The sequence below is a fragment of the Festucalex cinctus genome, chromosome 5 (assembly GCF_051991245.1).
Source record: "Festucalex cinctus isolate MCC-2025b chromosome 5, RoL_Fcin_1.0, whole genome shotgun sequence".
In the NCBI taxonomy this organism is placed as follows: Eukaryota; Metazoa; Chordata; class Actinopteri; order Syngnathiformes; family Syngnathidae; genus Festucalex; species Festucalex cinctus.
The window spans coordinates 16,254,056-16,268,791 of record NC_135415.1 but is presented as its reverse complement, the minus strand read 5'-3'; the positions used below and the strand labels follow the sequence as shown (position 1 = coordinate 16,268,791).

Genomic DNA, 14,736 nt, shown 5'->3' with positions numbered 1-14,736 from the left:
TGTAATTACCATTTTTATACATACAAATTTACAAATAAACGTTTTGCTTTCGGTAATATTGTACAGTAGTTCTTTATGGCTAAAGCTAAATATGAGTGAGGTAAACATGTTAATACAGTACAGTAGAATCATGATAAAAAGTCTATAATGTTATATAATTATATTCTTTGGATTTACAGTAGGGTGGCACGGTAGTCGAGTGGTTAGCACGTGCGCTTCCCAGTTCTGAGGTCTCCGGTTCGAGTCCAGGCTCGGCCATTCCTGGGTGGAGTTTGCATGTTCTCCCCGTGCCCGCGTGGGTCTTCTCCGGGTACTCCGGTCTCCTCCCACATTCCAAAGACATGCATGGCAGGTTAATTGGGCGCTCCGAATTGTCCCTATGTGTGTTTGTGAGTGTGAGTGTGGATGGTTGTTCGTCTCTGTGTGCCCTGTGATTGGTTGGCAACCAGTCCAGGGTGTCCCCTGCCTACTGCCCAGAGCCAGCTGAGATAGGTGCCAGCAGCCCCCGCGACCCTTGTGAGGAATAAGCAGTCAAGAAAATGGTTGGATGGATGATTAAAATTAAATATTTGGTATTTAATATTTTTTATCTGGAAAAACAAAATGATGCTTAATAATTATATATTTAAATTTTTTTTTAAGTGTATAGCACATAGTAGTAGTGTAAAACGTTTGAAAGAAAAATATATATACCCGTATAGAAATAATAAAATAATAACTGTAGATAAATGTGCAGTACTGTAGTAGTGTAATAAATTACAAATTAATAAAAGTGAATCCTTTATTGATTGCTCAGAAGGGAAATCCGAGAAAAGGCTTTTGGCTGGGGATCAAATTCAGGTCAATTGCTTGGAATGCATTTACATGCTAATTACTACATCATTAACGCTCGAAATGCATAAATGTTAAATATATAGATTTGTGAGCTGTCTTTCCACAAGAGCTTAACTTTTCCTGGAAGCAGTAGCGGTGTGAAGATAAACCACACCTCATTCTCACAGTGCTCAACATATGGCAAAGTCCCAATACTGGCCACATAATTAGGTACAAGTGCACAAGTTAATGACATCCAATTCAAACAAATACAGCATGTTAATAAGAGATGGGTTTCTAATAGTTTGCACGAGCCATAATGTATGTGCTTATATTATTGACCATTAATTCAGTAAAGTCGGAGCTTTTGCATGGCGGCCACCATCGATGGGGAGGTTAACTGCAGTAATGAAACTAGCGGCGTCCGATGCCAGGAAGGCGATGCTGCGGGCCACCTCATCCACTTCACCGGCTCGGCCCAGTGGATGACAAACGTTGCAAGCTTTAAGAAACTAAAAGCAGAAAAGAAATAAGCCAATTCAAACGAACATTTATTTAAGCAGAGGGTCTACCATAATAGGGGATTTTATTTGGTTCAGATATTGAACTCAAAAGTTCTTTACTCATATCAAATGACGCAACAACAACAGAACAGTTAAGTAACACTTTACCATACTGTCTTTATTCTTTTTTTCTTTTCTTTTTTTATCGTAAGGCAAACGGAGAGAGAGAGAGAGAGAGAGAGAGAGAGAGAGAGAGAGAGAGAGAGAGAGAGAGAGAGAGAGACAGACAGAGATATGAGATAGACAGAGACAGAGAGAAGCTAGCTAGCTAAATGAATTCTTGTGAATGAACGAAAATACTAAACCAGCTTAAAAAAGGTACAAAATAACGAAGAAACACAAGTAATAAACTCACGAAAACGGAAACGTAACATGCCAAAGACTGAATGAATGAAACTAGAGAAAATACACATGACATGAAAAAACAAATCAAAACAAAAAACATACATGTAGGTCATGTGGTGTAAGAAGCCGCAGTATGGCACCGCGCCACAAGGTGGCGCCTCCTTGTTTGTTATGCCTATGCAGCACTTTTTCGTTTGGCCACCAGTGTATTTGATGCCATGGACTTGTACACGTAACACCACAAGAAGCCTACTTTTTCTTATTAATTTGAGTAAACCTATTTTTTTTTTTTTTTTTTTTGCTATCCAGCAACGCCCTCCGTGGCGCCATACAAGTACCCGTGTCTTTACCGTAGCATACTGCTCCTCATCCATTCCAGCCCTCTTGTGGATTTCCGTGAAGACCGTACCAGGACTGGAGAATTAAAACACAGTGGATCCAAACGTGGCCCCTGCAGCAATTTGGATGAACACAAGGTCATTAAACATACCACACAGAGTTGACTCGGACTTGCTTCGGTGCCAGTTCTGAAATTAATAGGATATAAATTATTAGTCTTCTTTTGTGCACTCGTGGAAAGAGCATTGTTTAGATAAAACTGCTGACTCACCCAGAGCGACACAGCGTGTGAATTGGTCAATGGCAGACTTGGACATACAATAGACCAGGGCAGTAGCAGACTGCAATGACAACAGACTGAAACAGTGTCCAAAGTCCAAACTAAAGATTATTTGTTGCCTGCAACTGTTGATTTTTTTTATTTTATTTTTTTTATTTTATTATTATTATTTTTTTAATAATAACTGTTGGAGCCTAAATGCAGTAAAACTATTGCGTGTGGTTATTTCCAGTTATGTCATTCGAGGGTTAACGAAATTATTTTGGAGTGTAAAAACTCAGTAGATGTAACGGTAAAATCTTTGGTTGATACTTTAAATCAGCGGTCTGTAATTTTATGAACATCTGTACCGATCTCTGTCCATTGACGCTGGATACGTTGACAATGGAGCCTTTGGTCTTGATCAGATGAGGCACACAGACTTGGGTCAGGTGGTACACAGATCTAGAAAGCAAGTAGCACTTTGATCTCATTGCTTTGAAGTCTAGAGTAAATTCCTGTACGACGACACCCACCTGACATTGATGTTCATGACCCTGTCGAATGTTGCTAGGTCTGACTTCTCAATGCCGCCGATGGTCAGGATGCCGGCGCTGTTCACCAGGACGTCCAGTCGGCCGAAGCGTGTGATGATTTCCTCCACCACCCTCTTCACTGTGTCCTCGTCTGTCAGGTCTCCTGGTACAAGCAATGGCTGTACAGTGCACACAAGACATAAGTACAAGACTCTTCGATCAAGACTTTAATAGCAGGTGTCCGTAGCTGTGCGTCGATACCTCAGTTCCTCCACCACAATCTGCACACTCCTTGGCCATTTTCTTTAGATTCTCCACATCTCTGCCATTGAGAGCCAGAATGGCTCCCAGTTGAGCAAACAGGACGGAGGTACCTGCACCGATGCCTGAGCTGGCACCTGTGATCAGGGTTACTTTTCCCTTCAGGGAAAACAACTGAAAGAGACAGAGAACGTATTTTTTTCTTCTTTTCTTGAGAGCTCAGAATTGTGCATTCGGTAGTCTTCCTGATTCAACATATCCAGCATCATTGCTCTCTCTTCTTTTTTTTTTTAATCGTGCAAATGTGCAAAACCAGATACTTCAGAGTCTCACCAGAATCGTGAGGTTCAGAAGGTCAGGAGACCAGAGGAAAGATCAAAGGAAAGAAAGATGAATTAAAATGAAATCCAGCGCCAACCAAACACCACCCGCCACCCGCATGGTTACAAAACCAGCATCTTACACCAGAAACCTCGAAATTCCAACAGATTAGGGAGATCTCAGACAGAGAACTTTCAGACTATGAATTGACAGAGACAAAACTGACTTTGGAGTCGGACTCCCTGGTCAATAAACTAAAGACACAAACGCTCAACAGCTGCTCCTCGATTTGCACTTATCACGCTCCATTGGTTTAAATGGCCGGGCTATCAGGGTTCCGGATTCCCCATTGAGTTGAATAGCCGGGCTACCAGGGGTCTGGAGGGTCGATTTATAACTTACTAGTTCTCCATTTTAATATTTTGGGTGAAAATGAGTGAATTAGTAATCTTGCTTTCGCAAGATGAATTGTCGTGGTTTTTGTGAGTTCACAAACCCCGGAGAATACATCTTGTACCGCTCCCGTTGATTACCGCCGATCGGACCAATCACAGAGCGACATTGTGTTTGGGGGGGCGGGATATGCAACTGTGACGAAACCAGGAAGCCAGCGCCGACGCCGGGGCTAACAAACAAACCCAATATGGACGAATGGACGCTGCAATTAATTCTGTTCTTACAGAATTACTCACCATTTCTTTGTTGGATGTTGAACAGTGAGAGGCACTTTGTGCATTTCTAGCTAAGATGTTCGTGCTTCCCCCCCGCTTCACCCGTGGCCGTGAATGGTTAAAACAAACGTGTACAATGCCGCATTGTCCAATCAGCTCGAATTATTGAACAGAATGTATGTCCCTCCTTTACCGTGGAGAGGTACCAGATGGACATTGCGGAGAACTCACTTGAGTGAAGTGCATATCCATCTGGCTATTACCAGGTTAGTGAATTAGATGTCCATGGTGAGCTTTTGAGTCTCATTATTCTAGTCAGCAAGTCCCTGCTCTACACCGTAAAATACCCATTCATGCAGAGGCCAAATTCCCTCTCCCCTTTTCAAGCATAACTAGATGAAAATTCTTCAGGGAAAACAAAAACAACAACAACAACAAAAAAACATTTAAAGTAGATATGAGGATTAGAAGAACATCTGATCTACTGAGTCGAAAGAAGCAAACAGAAACTTACTTTTAAAGGGTCGCCTGACATTTGTGTTTGAAGTTGCGTCAAGTGCAGTCTGTCTTAGAGTGAGCCTGTTGAAAGAATAATTATGCTTGAGTGATAAACAAACACACTTATGCATCAACTGGGTGGAGCTCAGTGTCTTTTCTTTTACATACTTAACTTTATTTAAGATTTTTCATGATGCCAGACATCAGACACGTCAACAGAATACAAAAATTTGACATAACAGCACAATGGAATGGAATGAAATCGCAACTGTGAAAGAATTGTGCTCTGGTTGCATTGTTGACTCAGTATGCCTCATTTTCAGTTTCTGAAAATTCCTGAGCTACCTGTCGTGCAACTTTTTTGTGGTACGAATTGCGACGTGCGTTGAAGGTTGATTAACACTTCCCACGTCACTCCATTTTGTGAACCGCTTATTCCTCACTATCACTTTCATGAAGGGCAGACGCAAATAAGGTTTTAACTTTATTTACACAACTTGACAAAAACGAAAAACAACGAGAATGCAATCGAGAATTACGAGACGCGAAGCCCCCTTGTGATGTGGAGATGCACAGAGGAACAGTGGTAATAATTCGACAAACACACACACTTCTCAGACAGCTACTACAGACAGTGAATCGATCTGACTGGTTGTGACTAAGTAAAGGATTAAAGATTGACATCACAAAGCTCCTGACATCACATAGCTGTCACATAACTTAAAACCAGTTGAAACTAGATGCTGTTACATCAATTCCAAACAGACACTTGACCTGACGGTCATGAACCCAAACTTAACAGGTCATGAACTCAAACTTACCCTTGGCGTAATCCAAACATGACAGCTTAAAATGTCCAAAACTGGATATCTCTATATGAACATATTATTGACACTGTACGACAGTTTGATATTGTATTGATGCCATATTGCATCTGCTTTATTATTTGATCATTTTACATTGCAAAATCCCAAAAGTACTTTGTTGCTGTATCTAATTTGTGATACTGCTTTCATCTGGACCCATAATGCGGCGGCCCCCATCGATGGGGAGGTTGACTCCGGTAATGAAACTCGCGGCATCCGATGCCAGAAAGGCGATGCCGCGGGCCACTTCGTCTACTTCACCCGGTCGGCCAAGTGCGTGAGACTGTTTACAGCTTTCAAGTTTCTGAAAGGAGAAAAAGAAAAGAGAGCATTCAAAAAATGTGTATTGAACTCATTTTGATTTGATATTCATTACAAGTTGTGTACATGCACGCCGTGATGTTTTATGGGAATTGCAGGAATGAATATGTTGCATTACGTTGGCATTTGCGATTTAATACAACTTTTCACGCTTATGACTAGATCATGCGTGGTTTAAAAAAAAGCAACATACAAGTGCTTGTGTCTTTACCTTAGCATTCTGTTTCTCATCCATCCCTGCTCTCTTGAACACCTCTGTGACGATTACACCAGGGCTGTGGAATTAAAACTCAGCGGTTTAAAAAGTGTCTTCAAGCAAGGATTTGGATGAAGATGCGGTCAATAAACATACCACACAGAGTTGACTCTAACTTGCTTTGCTGCCAGTTCTGAAATTAAATCATATACAGTACAATACAGTAGAGTCAAATATTGATCTTTTTTTTTTAGTGCATTGCTAGAGTGTCACTAGATAAAAATTTTGACTCACCCAGAGCGACGCAACGAGTGAATTGGTCAATGGCAGACTTGGACATACAATAGGCCAGGGCAGCAAAAGACTGCAACAAAAGTCCAACTTGGAATTTAATTGTGTCCGGCAGCACTTTATTTTGTTCTAATACCTAAATCAGGCACGCACAACCACACTCTAAAAGTGGCTCCTTGATAAATTCTCATAAATAAATAAATAAATACATAAATAATTGAGGGGGGAAACATTTAACCGTTTTGTTCCACAAACCCAAAAAAGTACTTTAAATATACTTCATACTTTAAATATACTTTTAAAATGCTGATACATATTCTATAGACATTATCCACGAAAAGGGGAGGAAATTGGGGGTAAAAATGCAAAATATGATTTTTTTTTTCTTTTTTTAATCCATAAATATGTGAATCTGCAGGAGTCGACTGTGGTTTTAATTTGTAATATCAACAATCACCGCTAGATAGAAGACATGTTAAACTGGGTCTCGTGCTCTTTAACCTCCTGACTACCGAGGAAAAAATATTATCCAATCATGTTTATTTTAATATTCCCCAATCTTTGTGAAGTAACTGGAATACAGAAATTTTTGAAAAACAGAAAAGTATTTATTTTTAAGCTATGGTGTGTCCACTACAGAGGACATTTTTTAAAACTTAAATCCTCATGCTCTTTAGCCTCCTGACTACCAAGGAAAAAATATTATCCAATCATGTTTATTTTAATATTCCCCAATCTTTGTGAAGTAACTGGAATACTGCAAAAGAAATTTTTGAAAAACAAAAAAGTATTTATTTTTAAGCTATGGTGTGTCCACTACAGAGGACATTTTTTTAAAACTTAAATGCTAGGCTCAAATACAGTTAAAATAATTTAAACAATACTTTAATGTGTTCTTAAGTCTTATAGAAAACATGCTAACAACATTTAAAGACTAAATTTGATCAATAAAAAGTGTTATACACTTTTCCTCTTCTCTAAAAAGTGCTTGCATTGAGGGAAGCCATTTTCTTTTATGATGCAAACAAAGGTAGCAAAGCCCCACTCTACACATTTGGCATCATTGGAAAGCTCTGAATGTCTATAGAGCACAAACGGAGATAATTCAATCGTATGCACTGGGTGGGAGATATTCAGGTTTAAAAAGGTCCACTACAGAGGACAAATTTGAATTGCTGGTAGTCAGGAGGCTATTACAATAAACTGTCCAGAATAATACATTAATTATATTATAAATATTTGGAAATATATGCAGTATAAACAGAGCACCTCATTAATGTTGAACTTTTGAGTGAATATATTTTTATGTTTCAAATGTACAAAACGACTTCTAGCACTGAATGCTGGTTCAGCAATTTTGTGCCATCTTTGAATGTTTTTTTTTTTATGCAAGAGATTACTTTGAACTGGAAAAAAAATACAACATGTGGTTATTTTGTTTTTTTTGTTTTTTTCATCAAACTCTGTTCTTGAATTAGGGTAGTTGTTGTTTTATGCATGAATTGAAAATTGTAGTTTTAAAAAAGAAATACATTAAGAGGACATATTTTGGAGGTGTTGTCCATATTTAAAATCATAATTATGTCCAAGTAGGAAAGTAGGACAGTAATTGGTCCACCAATTATGATATCCATACCGATATCTGACTAGCGATGCTGGATACGTTGACAATGCAGCCTTTGGTCTTGATCAGGTGAGGCACACAGAGTTGGGTCAGATGGTACACAGATCTAGAAAGCAAGTAGCCTACCAATTAGAACCACCTCCAACAGCGTAACCAGTACGAGTACGTCTCCATGACGACGCCCACCTGACATTGATGTTCATGACCCTGTCGTACGTTGCCAGGTCCGACTTCTCGATGCCGCCCAAGGCCAGAATGCCGGCGTTGTTCACCAGGACGTCGAGCCGGCCGAAGCGCGCGATGACTTCCTCTACCATCCTCTTCACTTTATCCTCGTCCGTCAGGTCACCGGGGACGAGCAGGGGCTACACAGTGTATACAAATAATAGCTGAAGTACATTTAAAGACCTTACTAACAGGCATATGTTACCTCAGTTCCTCCTCCACACTCTGTACACTCCTTGGCCACTTTCTTCAGATTATCCATATCTCTGCCATTGAGAGCCAGAACTGACCCCAGTTTAGCAAACAGGACGGACGAACTTGCGCCGATACCTGAGCTGGCACCTGTGATCAGGGTCACTTTTCCCTTCAGGGAAGACACCTGAAACACAAAGAGGATTTCAAAGCAACACTTAACTGTCCAACGAAGTGACTTTTCTGCCACTGAAAATGACTTTTTTTTTTCTTCTTTTTTTTTCATCAGGTGTTGTCACATGATATGTTTGGGACAATCTTTACACTGGTTGCCTTTCCTGGTGCAAACCAACAATTTCTATACAGAAAGGCAGTAGCTAGGAATCGGCATATATTGTAAAGTAGTTACGGGAAAATGAAAGAGATACTTCACTTATTTAGCCTATTATAGCAATAAAAGGTTAATATTTTGTCTATAATTAATTTGATACTTTCATTATTTTTCACGTACAATTAGTACCTTTAAAAACACATATTGCAACTTGCTGTCGACTGAAGATGACATCACAAGGGCTCAGGTAACCAATCACAGCTCAGCTTGTGAATGTCACATGACCAAACCTGGAAAACAGGTGAGCTGTGATTGGTTACCTGAGCCCTTGTGATGTCATTTTCAATCGACAGCAAGTTGCAAAATGTGTTTTCAAAGGTACTAATTGTACATGAAAAATAATGAAAGTATCAAATTCATTGCAGACAAAATATTAACTTTTTATTGCTATAATGGGCTAAATAAGTGAAGTATCTCTTGAAGCTTCTTGAAACAATTGCAATATTTTTTAACTCCTCTAGATGGTGGTCTTGGTTTAAAGGACAGCGCAATGGACATTAAATTTCCACTGCATCTTTCATCCAAAAATGCCATCTAGAGGAGTAATAATAATAATAATAATAATAATAATAATAATAATAAAATGTCATCAGTGTTTCATGAAGCTTCATTTGTCCATCACCAGGGACCCAAGTGGATGTTGGCTTGACCACCTAACCTCAGTCCCCATGTTTGAAGTCAACAGGGTTGTTTGAAGTCAACGACTGAGCCATTAATTAAGCCCTTACACTACTATTTTTCCAAAGAAGCGGTGAATTTTGTTGTTGAGTGGTATGAGCACCTCTGGATTGGAAATGAGCATCAGCAATTTCAGCAGTACAAAAAGGAGATGGTGGTGACTTTCTCCAGAAAACAGAGCGATAATCTCTTATCACTTTCCTCCTATCGCAAAGGTGATAGATCCATTATCCAGATTTAAAAGGACCCTTCGTTTTGAGAAGCAACATCATACAGTATCTCTATAAAATTGCCTAGATACAATAATGAGTTTGTCGGTTTCTCTCAGGAGTAGATTCATGTCATGAATCATAATTTAGAGTTTGATATTCAAATATGTATTTTACATCAGGTTTTTACTGTCAATTAGTGTCAAATAAGCAGTTTTCAGAGAAACATTATTTTGAAATGCAAAATCATATTTGTAAGTGTGTAAATGTAAGAAACTTCCTGCGTGGAATCACAGGGTAATCTAATCTGAATGTGTTGTTTGATGACAGAGTTCATGTTCCAGCTCGATAATAGCCTAAAGTTTGAACGGATGCACGTATTTTAAATGCCAAGCATTATGTCCATGTAGGCCTATTTATGGAATTTTTTTACTTTGAAATTGGTCGATACTGCGCGTTGCTTTAATGCAGCGTCTTAACAGATATTGATATTTAGCTGCGTAACGGGCATTAGGAATTAATCGTGTGGCCAGACACGTGAGTTTGTTTGTTTTGTGCCCACTCGTGCAATATACTTTCAAGAAAAAAAAAAAAACTAAAGCGGGGAAGAAGATCAGAAAAATACATTATGTATTGAATCCAAATACAAAACTTACTTTTAAAGCGTCGGCTGACATTTTCCGTCAACTTGCGTCAAGTGTCAGTCTGTGCGGTCAGCCAACATACAGACTGGCTGGATCTTAGCGTTTTTTTTTTTGTTTTTGTTTCAATATCAAACTTTATTTAACAACCAGATGATAGCAGACCAAGCTCACGTCGGTAGAATGCAATTTGCTGCACAAACAGATAGAAATTACTGTAATGAAATAGAGCCCGTTTCATTTGAACTGGAGCAGGGGTGTTTGATACAATAAATAAATGCTATTCCAGTGTTATCAACAAAACTACATAAAAAAATGAGACTTGAAAGATGGTGATCATGTGCACTGTTCACATCACACAACTGTGTGTGTGTCAAAAAAAAAAAAAAAAAATAAGTTTAAACCTGATGTTAAGTTCGACCTTGAAGTGTCTGAAGCACCGTCTCCATCGTTGATGACAGTCTTCATTTTTACAGTGCATCTTTATATATGACACCTTCGGTTTTGTGTGATCAATAAACAAACCGATAATAACATTCAAACTGTCTACCTTAAAAAAAAAAAATGACCCGAATGACCCATCAACTTCCCAGTGAAGTTGTTTTTAAAGCGACATCATTGAGTATGTACTCTGTATAGTTTGTCTTCAGCTCACCTGTGAACCTTGTTTGTATAGAAATTGAATGGATGCTTTGCTTACATGAAAAAATGGCTGCAAAGTTTTGCTAATTTCTAATGTTCAAATTCTTTTCAAGTGTATTTCAATAAGAGAATGCAAAAGTACATTGTATTCACATATTTTATAAACACTGGTGTAAAAAAAACAAAAACAAAAAAACAGCTTGTTATTACATTGACACAAGTTATAAATTTGCCACAAACCATTTTTTTGGGCTCTACCAATACTTTGTTCCACCTTATGGTACACTAAAATTTCAATCAATCAACTTTACCTCTCTCCATTGGAGGCTCAAAAAAGTAGACGAGGCTATATCTTGACAAACTAAGCAGAAAAAAATAGAAATGATAGTTTTGAAAAGTAGGTAGCTTAAGTACAAAGTCAGCAGATAAAAAGTAGTCAAGTACTGCTCTACTCAAGTACATTAACAAAGTACATTTTTTAATATTTATTTGCTGGATAACATTGAACCCCCCGCAAAAAAATAAATAAAAATCATTTCATTTTATTTGGTTAAAAAAAAAAAGTACAGTGTCAAATGTACAGTTTACAAAATCCAAATGAATCTTCAGGATACTGATTTACTTTTTTCTTTTCCTAAACAATCTAATCTTCACAATTGATACTTCACTAACTTTGCAATTTTCAGCAATAAAAAAGTTAATAATTAAAAAAACAAAACAAAACAAGAACAAATATTAAGCAAAGGTGTGTCTCCGTTAAAGGAGTTAATTTGTGGAATAACTTGGGAACTGACCTGAAAAGATGTAATTCACTTGTTGGATTTAAAAAAATGTTTAAAAGTAAAGTTCAATATTATTATTTAAATCAGACATGAGTTAAGAAAATTGTAGAAATGATTTATTTATTTACTTATTTTTCTTTGATGTATCAATATGAGTGTAATGAAATTTGTATATATGTGTGTTACTATTGTGCATTTTTTTTTATACGTTATATGAGTAGGATTATATATTTTCTTTTATTAAAATGTAATTTATTGTAAATAAGTGATAGGATATGAAGAATAAGGGGTAGGACTGGATACGTTTTCAACTTCTTCCTACTCCCTTGAACATATAAATCGATATTTATTGGATGTTTCTTTTATTTTTACTTTTAACTTTCTTTGTTTATGTGTTTATATAATTATATATGCATATGTTCAATAAACTTCAAACTTAATAATTAACGGCTTTAAAAAGGCATGTTAACATTTGCTGATGCCTGAAAATGACATCACACGTTGAGGGCTCAGGTATCAACCAATCACGGTTCAACTTGTAAACATTAGGTAAACTGTGATTGGCTGTTACCTGAGAAAAGAATAGTAAAATAAACAATGTCAAGTTGACTGAGATTTTCGCGCTGCATTGTTCCGTCTGCTGTGTGCTGCCACGCTTGAGTGCTCACGTGAATAAGGTTCTCCAACATAACCAGCGATAACCGGGTCAGTACTAACACATATTCCATCAATGACGCCCATTTAAAGAACAAACGCCGAATGACGGATTGAATATTACATTGCGGTTCGACTTGAAATATTGACGATGAAGGTGTTCCCGACTGTCGACAATTGATGAATCAAAATTCATTGACGCGCATGTGACACTTTCTACAAAGCAAAAGGGTTGGCGTGAATGGTGACATCTTTAATCCGAGTTTCAGTCAATGGTCGGAAGGTCTTTTCATGCACGGGGAGTTTCTCCAGCTCATCCAGAGCTTCCAAGCCATCGATAATCCTAAGGGGGAAAACACACATACACATGATCTGTTTGTATACACTTATAAGTTAAGTGCCATTATGTACAGAACGTACTTTCCGAACACTGTATACTTCATGTCCAGATGAGGCTGTTTGGCATAGGTGAAGAAAAACTGGGAGCCATTCGTATTTGGTCCGTTGTTAGCCATGGAGACCACTCCTCTAACATTATGCTGAAACAAACAAGAGAGGATTTTACACAACATAACATCTTTTTCAAATGATTTATCTTGGTCTTATTTTTTTAATACATTTTTCACTTAACAATGTACTTGCTAAAACATTTTATTTTCAGAAATGTTTACCTATGCTATTAGTCAAACAATATGGCAGCTCGCGCAAGACAGTAACAGCAGTCTACATCTTCACGCCGCGCTCTTGTAGAACATTGCATACAGACGGACTCAAAACTGAAGTAAAAAAAATAAAATAAAATAATCCAAATAGTCTTTTGCTGACGAAAGCAATATAAAGCCAAAGTTGAAACCAGTCCTTGGGGCTAAACATCCCTTAACAGAAACAAAATATTTGTGCTTTACGTTAGTCTCACCATTCTTATTGTTCTTATCTCACATCATTAATGCCCCAAATTGTCATAAGAATTTTTAAAGAATGGCAAAGAAACTCAAAAAGCCAAAGGTAAAAAGCAAAATGCAGGCGCAGAGTTAGTCCTTTGATGCTGGCTGAAATTAGATCTACTGAGGTGCGAGGAAAGTTGGTGTGAAAATTTGGGTTAAACTCCAAATTGCATCAGCTTCAAGGCGTCTGACCTTTCATGTACCACCGTAGTGAAAAGTTGAAAAATAATAAAAAAAAAAAAAAAACAAAGGTGGGGGTGTGGGACTTACTTTTAAATGTTCGCTGAACTCATCTTCAAACTTGCGTCCCCATATGCTTGTTCCTCCTTTCCCAGTCCCTGTGTGACGTTTGCATCCGGAACAAAAGAACATATCATACAAAGGCCATGACCATACTGGCATTGAAACAATTACTTTAATGTGCTTTTCTACCTGTCGGGTCTCCAGTTTGCACCATGAAGCCTTTAATGTTTCGGTGGAAGATACATCCTTTGTAGAAGCCGCTGGCACACAGGGCGAGGAAGTTCTAACATTAAATAGTTGGTTTTAGTCTTGTTTTTGTAGCGGGCTGAACAATTCATCGAATTAAAATCGACATCACAATGTAGTAGGATGGAAATTGTGTCTAGATAGTGTCAGGGTCAATAAAGGCCAGCACACGTGTACATATTTTTGGTCATGAAATATGAAAAGGCGAAGCGATAAAGAAACAGATTTGTTCGCATTATTGTTATAATCTGACGTGTTATAATGACTATGTTTACACCACATCAACAATTGTACTTACCTCACACGTTTTCGGTGCGCGTTCACAAAATATTTCAATTTTGATGTCTCCTAAATCTGTGTGAAGGGTAACAGCCTGCACACATAACACAACACCAAAGAACAAAAAACATTACACATAAAATCAGTAATTATGGCCCTAAACCTGAACCTAAAACCAAACCATAAATTATTTGTAAACAACACACATAAAACGAAGAAATAGACACATATGGATACTGTTTACGTACTCTTAAATTTAAAAATGGAGCAAAAAGTTACCATTTTAAACCTTGCGAACGTGAATGCGTGCTTGCGTTGACGAAAGTAGTCCGTGTGGATGCAACTACTGAGAAGAGGACGGTTCCGAGACGTTTGTGACCCGGTCAGGGGTAGGGGATCACGGTTTCCGCTCCGTTCTACCAAGAAGAAGGCAGACTCATTTATTTGATGTTTTATTTTCTAGATATCTATGGCCTATAATGGTTTTCGAAAATGGACGGATGATTTTACTTTAACGCTAACTCGCTAAGCGACAGACTACGGTGCTTTCTGAATTACGTACAAGTTCGTGCCTGTCCTATGAACGGAATTCTGTTGTAAAGCGAGGACTTCTATCGTTACGACATAACAACAAGCTTTGTAAACTAAAACCTTTGGTTACCAGTAATACAACACCAACAAAATTATGCAAGCCTCATGTCGATTA

The 14,736-nt window shown here is 38.0% G+C and overlaps 3 protein-coding genes across 3 annotated transcripts; all 3 read right to left on the bottom strand.

The window, feature by feature from the left end:
- Positions 1 to 853: 853 nt before the first annotated feature.
- On the bottom strand, positions 854 to 4,325 carry LOC144019150 (3-oxoacyl-[acyl-carrier-protein] reductase FabG-like). The gene is made up of 8 exons (XM_077522008.1): positions 4,302 to 4,325; positions 3,117 to 3,275; positions 2,856 to 3,034; positions 2,691 to 2,784; positions 2,332 to 2,401; positions 2,212 to 2,248; positions 2,072 to 2,135; positions 854 to 1,325 (listed from the first exon to the last, which is right to left on the bottom strand). Exons 1-8 carry the CDS (start codon positions 4,323 to 4,325, stop codon positions 1,158 to 1,160), a joined length of 795 nt encoding a protein of 264 aa, XP_077378134.1. The 3' UTR covers positions 854 to 1,157.
- A 1,186-nt stretch (positions 4,326 to 5,511) lies between these two features.
- Positions 5,512 to 10,377, bottom strand: LOC144019688 (3-oxoacyl-[acyl-carrier-protein] reductase FabG-like). Its single transcript, XM_077522908.1, has 8 exons — positions 10,256 to 10,377; positions 8,335 to 8,508; positions 8,091 to 8,269; positions 7,917 to 8,010; positions 6,284 to 6,353; positions 6,146 to 6,182; positions 6,005 to 6,068; positions 5,512 to 5,776 (listed from the first exon to the last, which is right to left on the bottom strand). The coding sequence occupies exons 1-8, from the start codon at positions 10,274 to 10,276 to the stop codon at positions 5,600 to 5,602; spliced, it is 816 nt and encodes a 271-aa protein (XP_077379034.1). The 5' UTR covers positions 10,277 to 10,377; the 3' UTR covers positions 5,512 to 5,599.
- Positions 10,378 to 11,339: 962 nt separating this feature from the next.
- ppil3 (peptidylprolyl isomerase (cyclophilin)-like 3) lies at positions 11,340 to 14,688 on the bottom strand. The gene is made up of 6 exons (XM_077521002.1): positions 14,310 to 14,688; positions 14,050 to 14,124; positions 13,695 to 13,788; positions 13,533 to 13,600; positions 12,739 to 12,857; positions 11,340 to 12,661 (listed from the first exon to the last, which is right to left on the bottom strand). Exons 1-6 carry the CDS (start codon positions 14,310 to 14,312, stop codon positions 12,535 to 12,537), a joined length of 486 nt encoding a protein of 161 aa, XP_077377128.1. The 5' UTR covers positions 14,313 to 14,688; the 3' UTR covers positions 11,340 to 12,534.
- Positions 14,689 to 14,736: the final 48 nt, after the last annotated feature.

Bases quoted from the DNA above. Each gene is read 5' to 3' on its own strand.
- LOC144019150 (XM_077522008.1), bottom strand. From the start codon at position 4,325: ATGTCCATCTGGTACCTCTCCACG. The intron at 3,035-3,116 runs GTATCGACGCAC...TGCACTGTACAG, and splicing joins ATTGTGGTGGAGGAACTGAG to CCATTGCTTGTACCAGGAGA. The intron at 2,402-2,690 runs GTACAGATGTTC...TTGTCATTGCAG, and splicing joins GCGTCAATGGACAGAGATCG to TCTGCTACTGCCCTGGTCTA.
- LOC144019688 (XM_077522908.1), bottom strand. From the start codon at position 10,276: ATGTCAGCCGACGCTTTAAAA. The intron at 8,270-8,334 runs GTAACATATGCC...TACACTGTGTAG, and splicing joins AGTGTGGAGGAGGAACTGAG to CCCCTGCTCGTCCCCGGTGA. The intron at 6,183-6,283 runs GTGAGTCAAAAT...ATTTAATTTCAG, and splicing joins CACTCGTTGCGTCGCTCTGG to AACTGGCAGCAAAGCAAGTT.
- ppil3 (XM_077521002.1), bottom strand. The intron at 13,789-14,049 runs GTAAGTACAATT...ATTTAATGTTAG, and splicing joins GCGCACCGAAAACGTGTGAG to AACTTCCTCGCCCTGTGTGC. The intron at 13,601-13,694 runs GTAGAAAAGCAC...AACGTCACACAG, and splicing joins GCAAACTGGAGACCCGACAG to GGACTGGGAAAGGAGGAACA.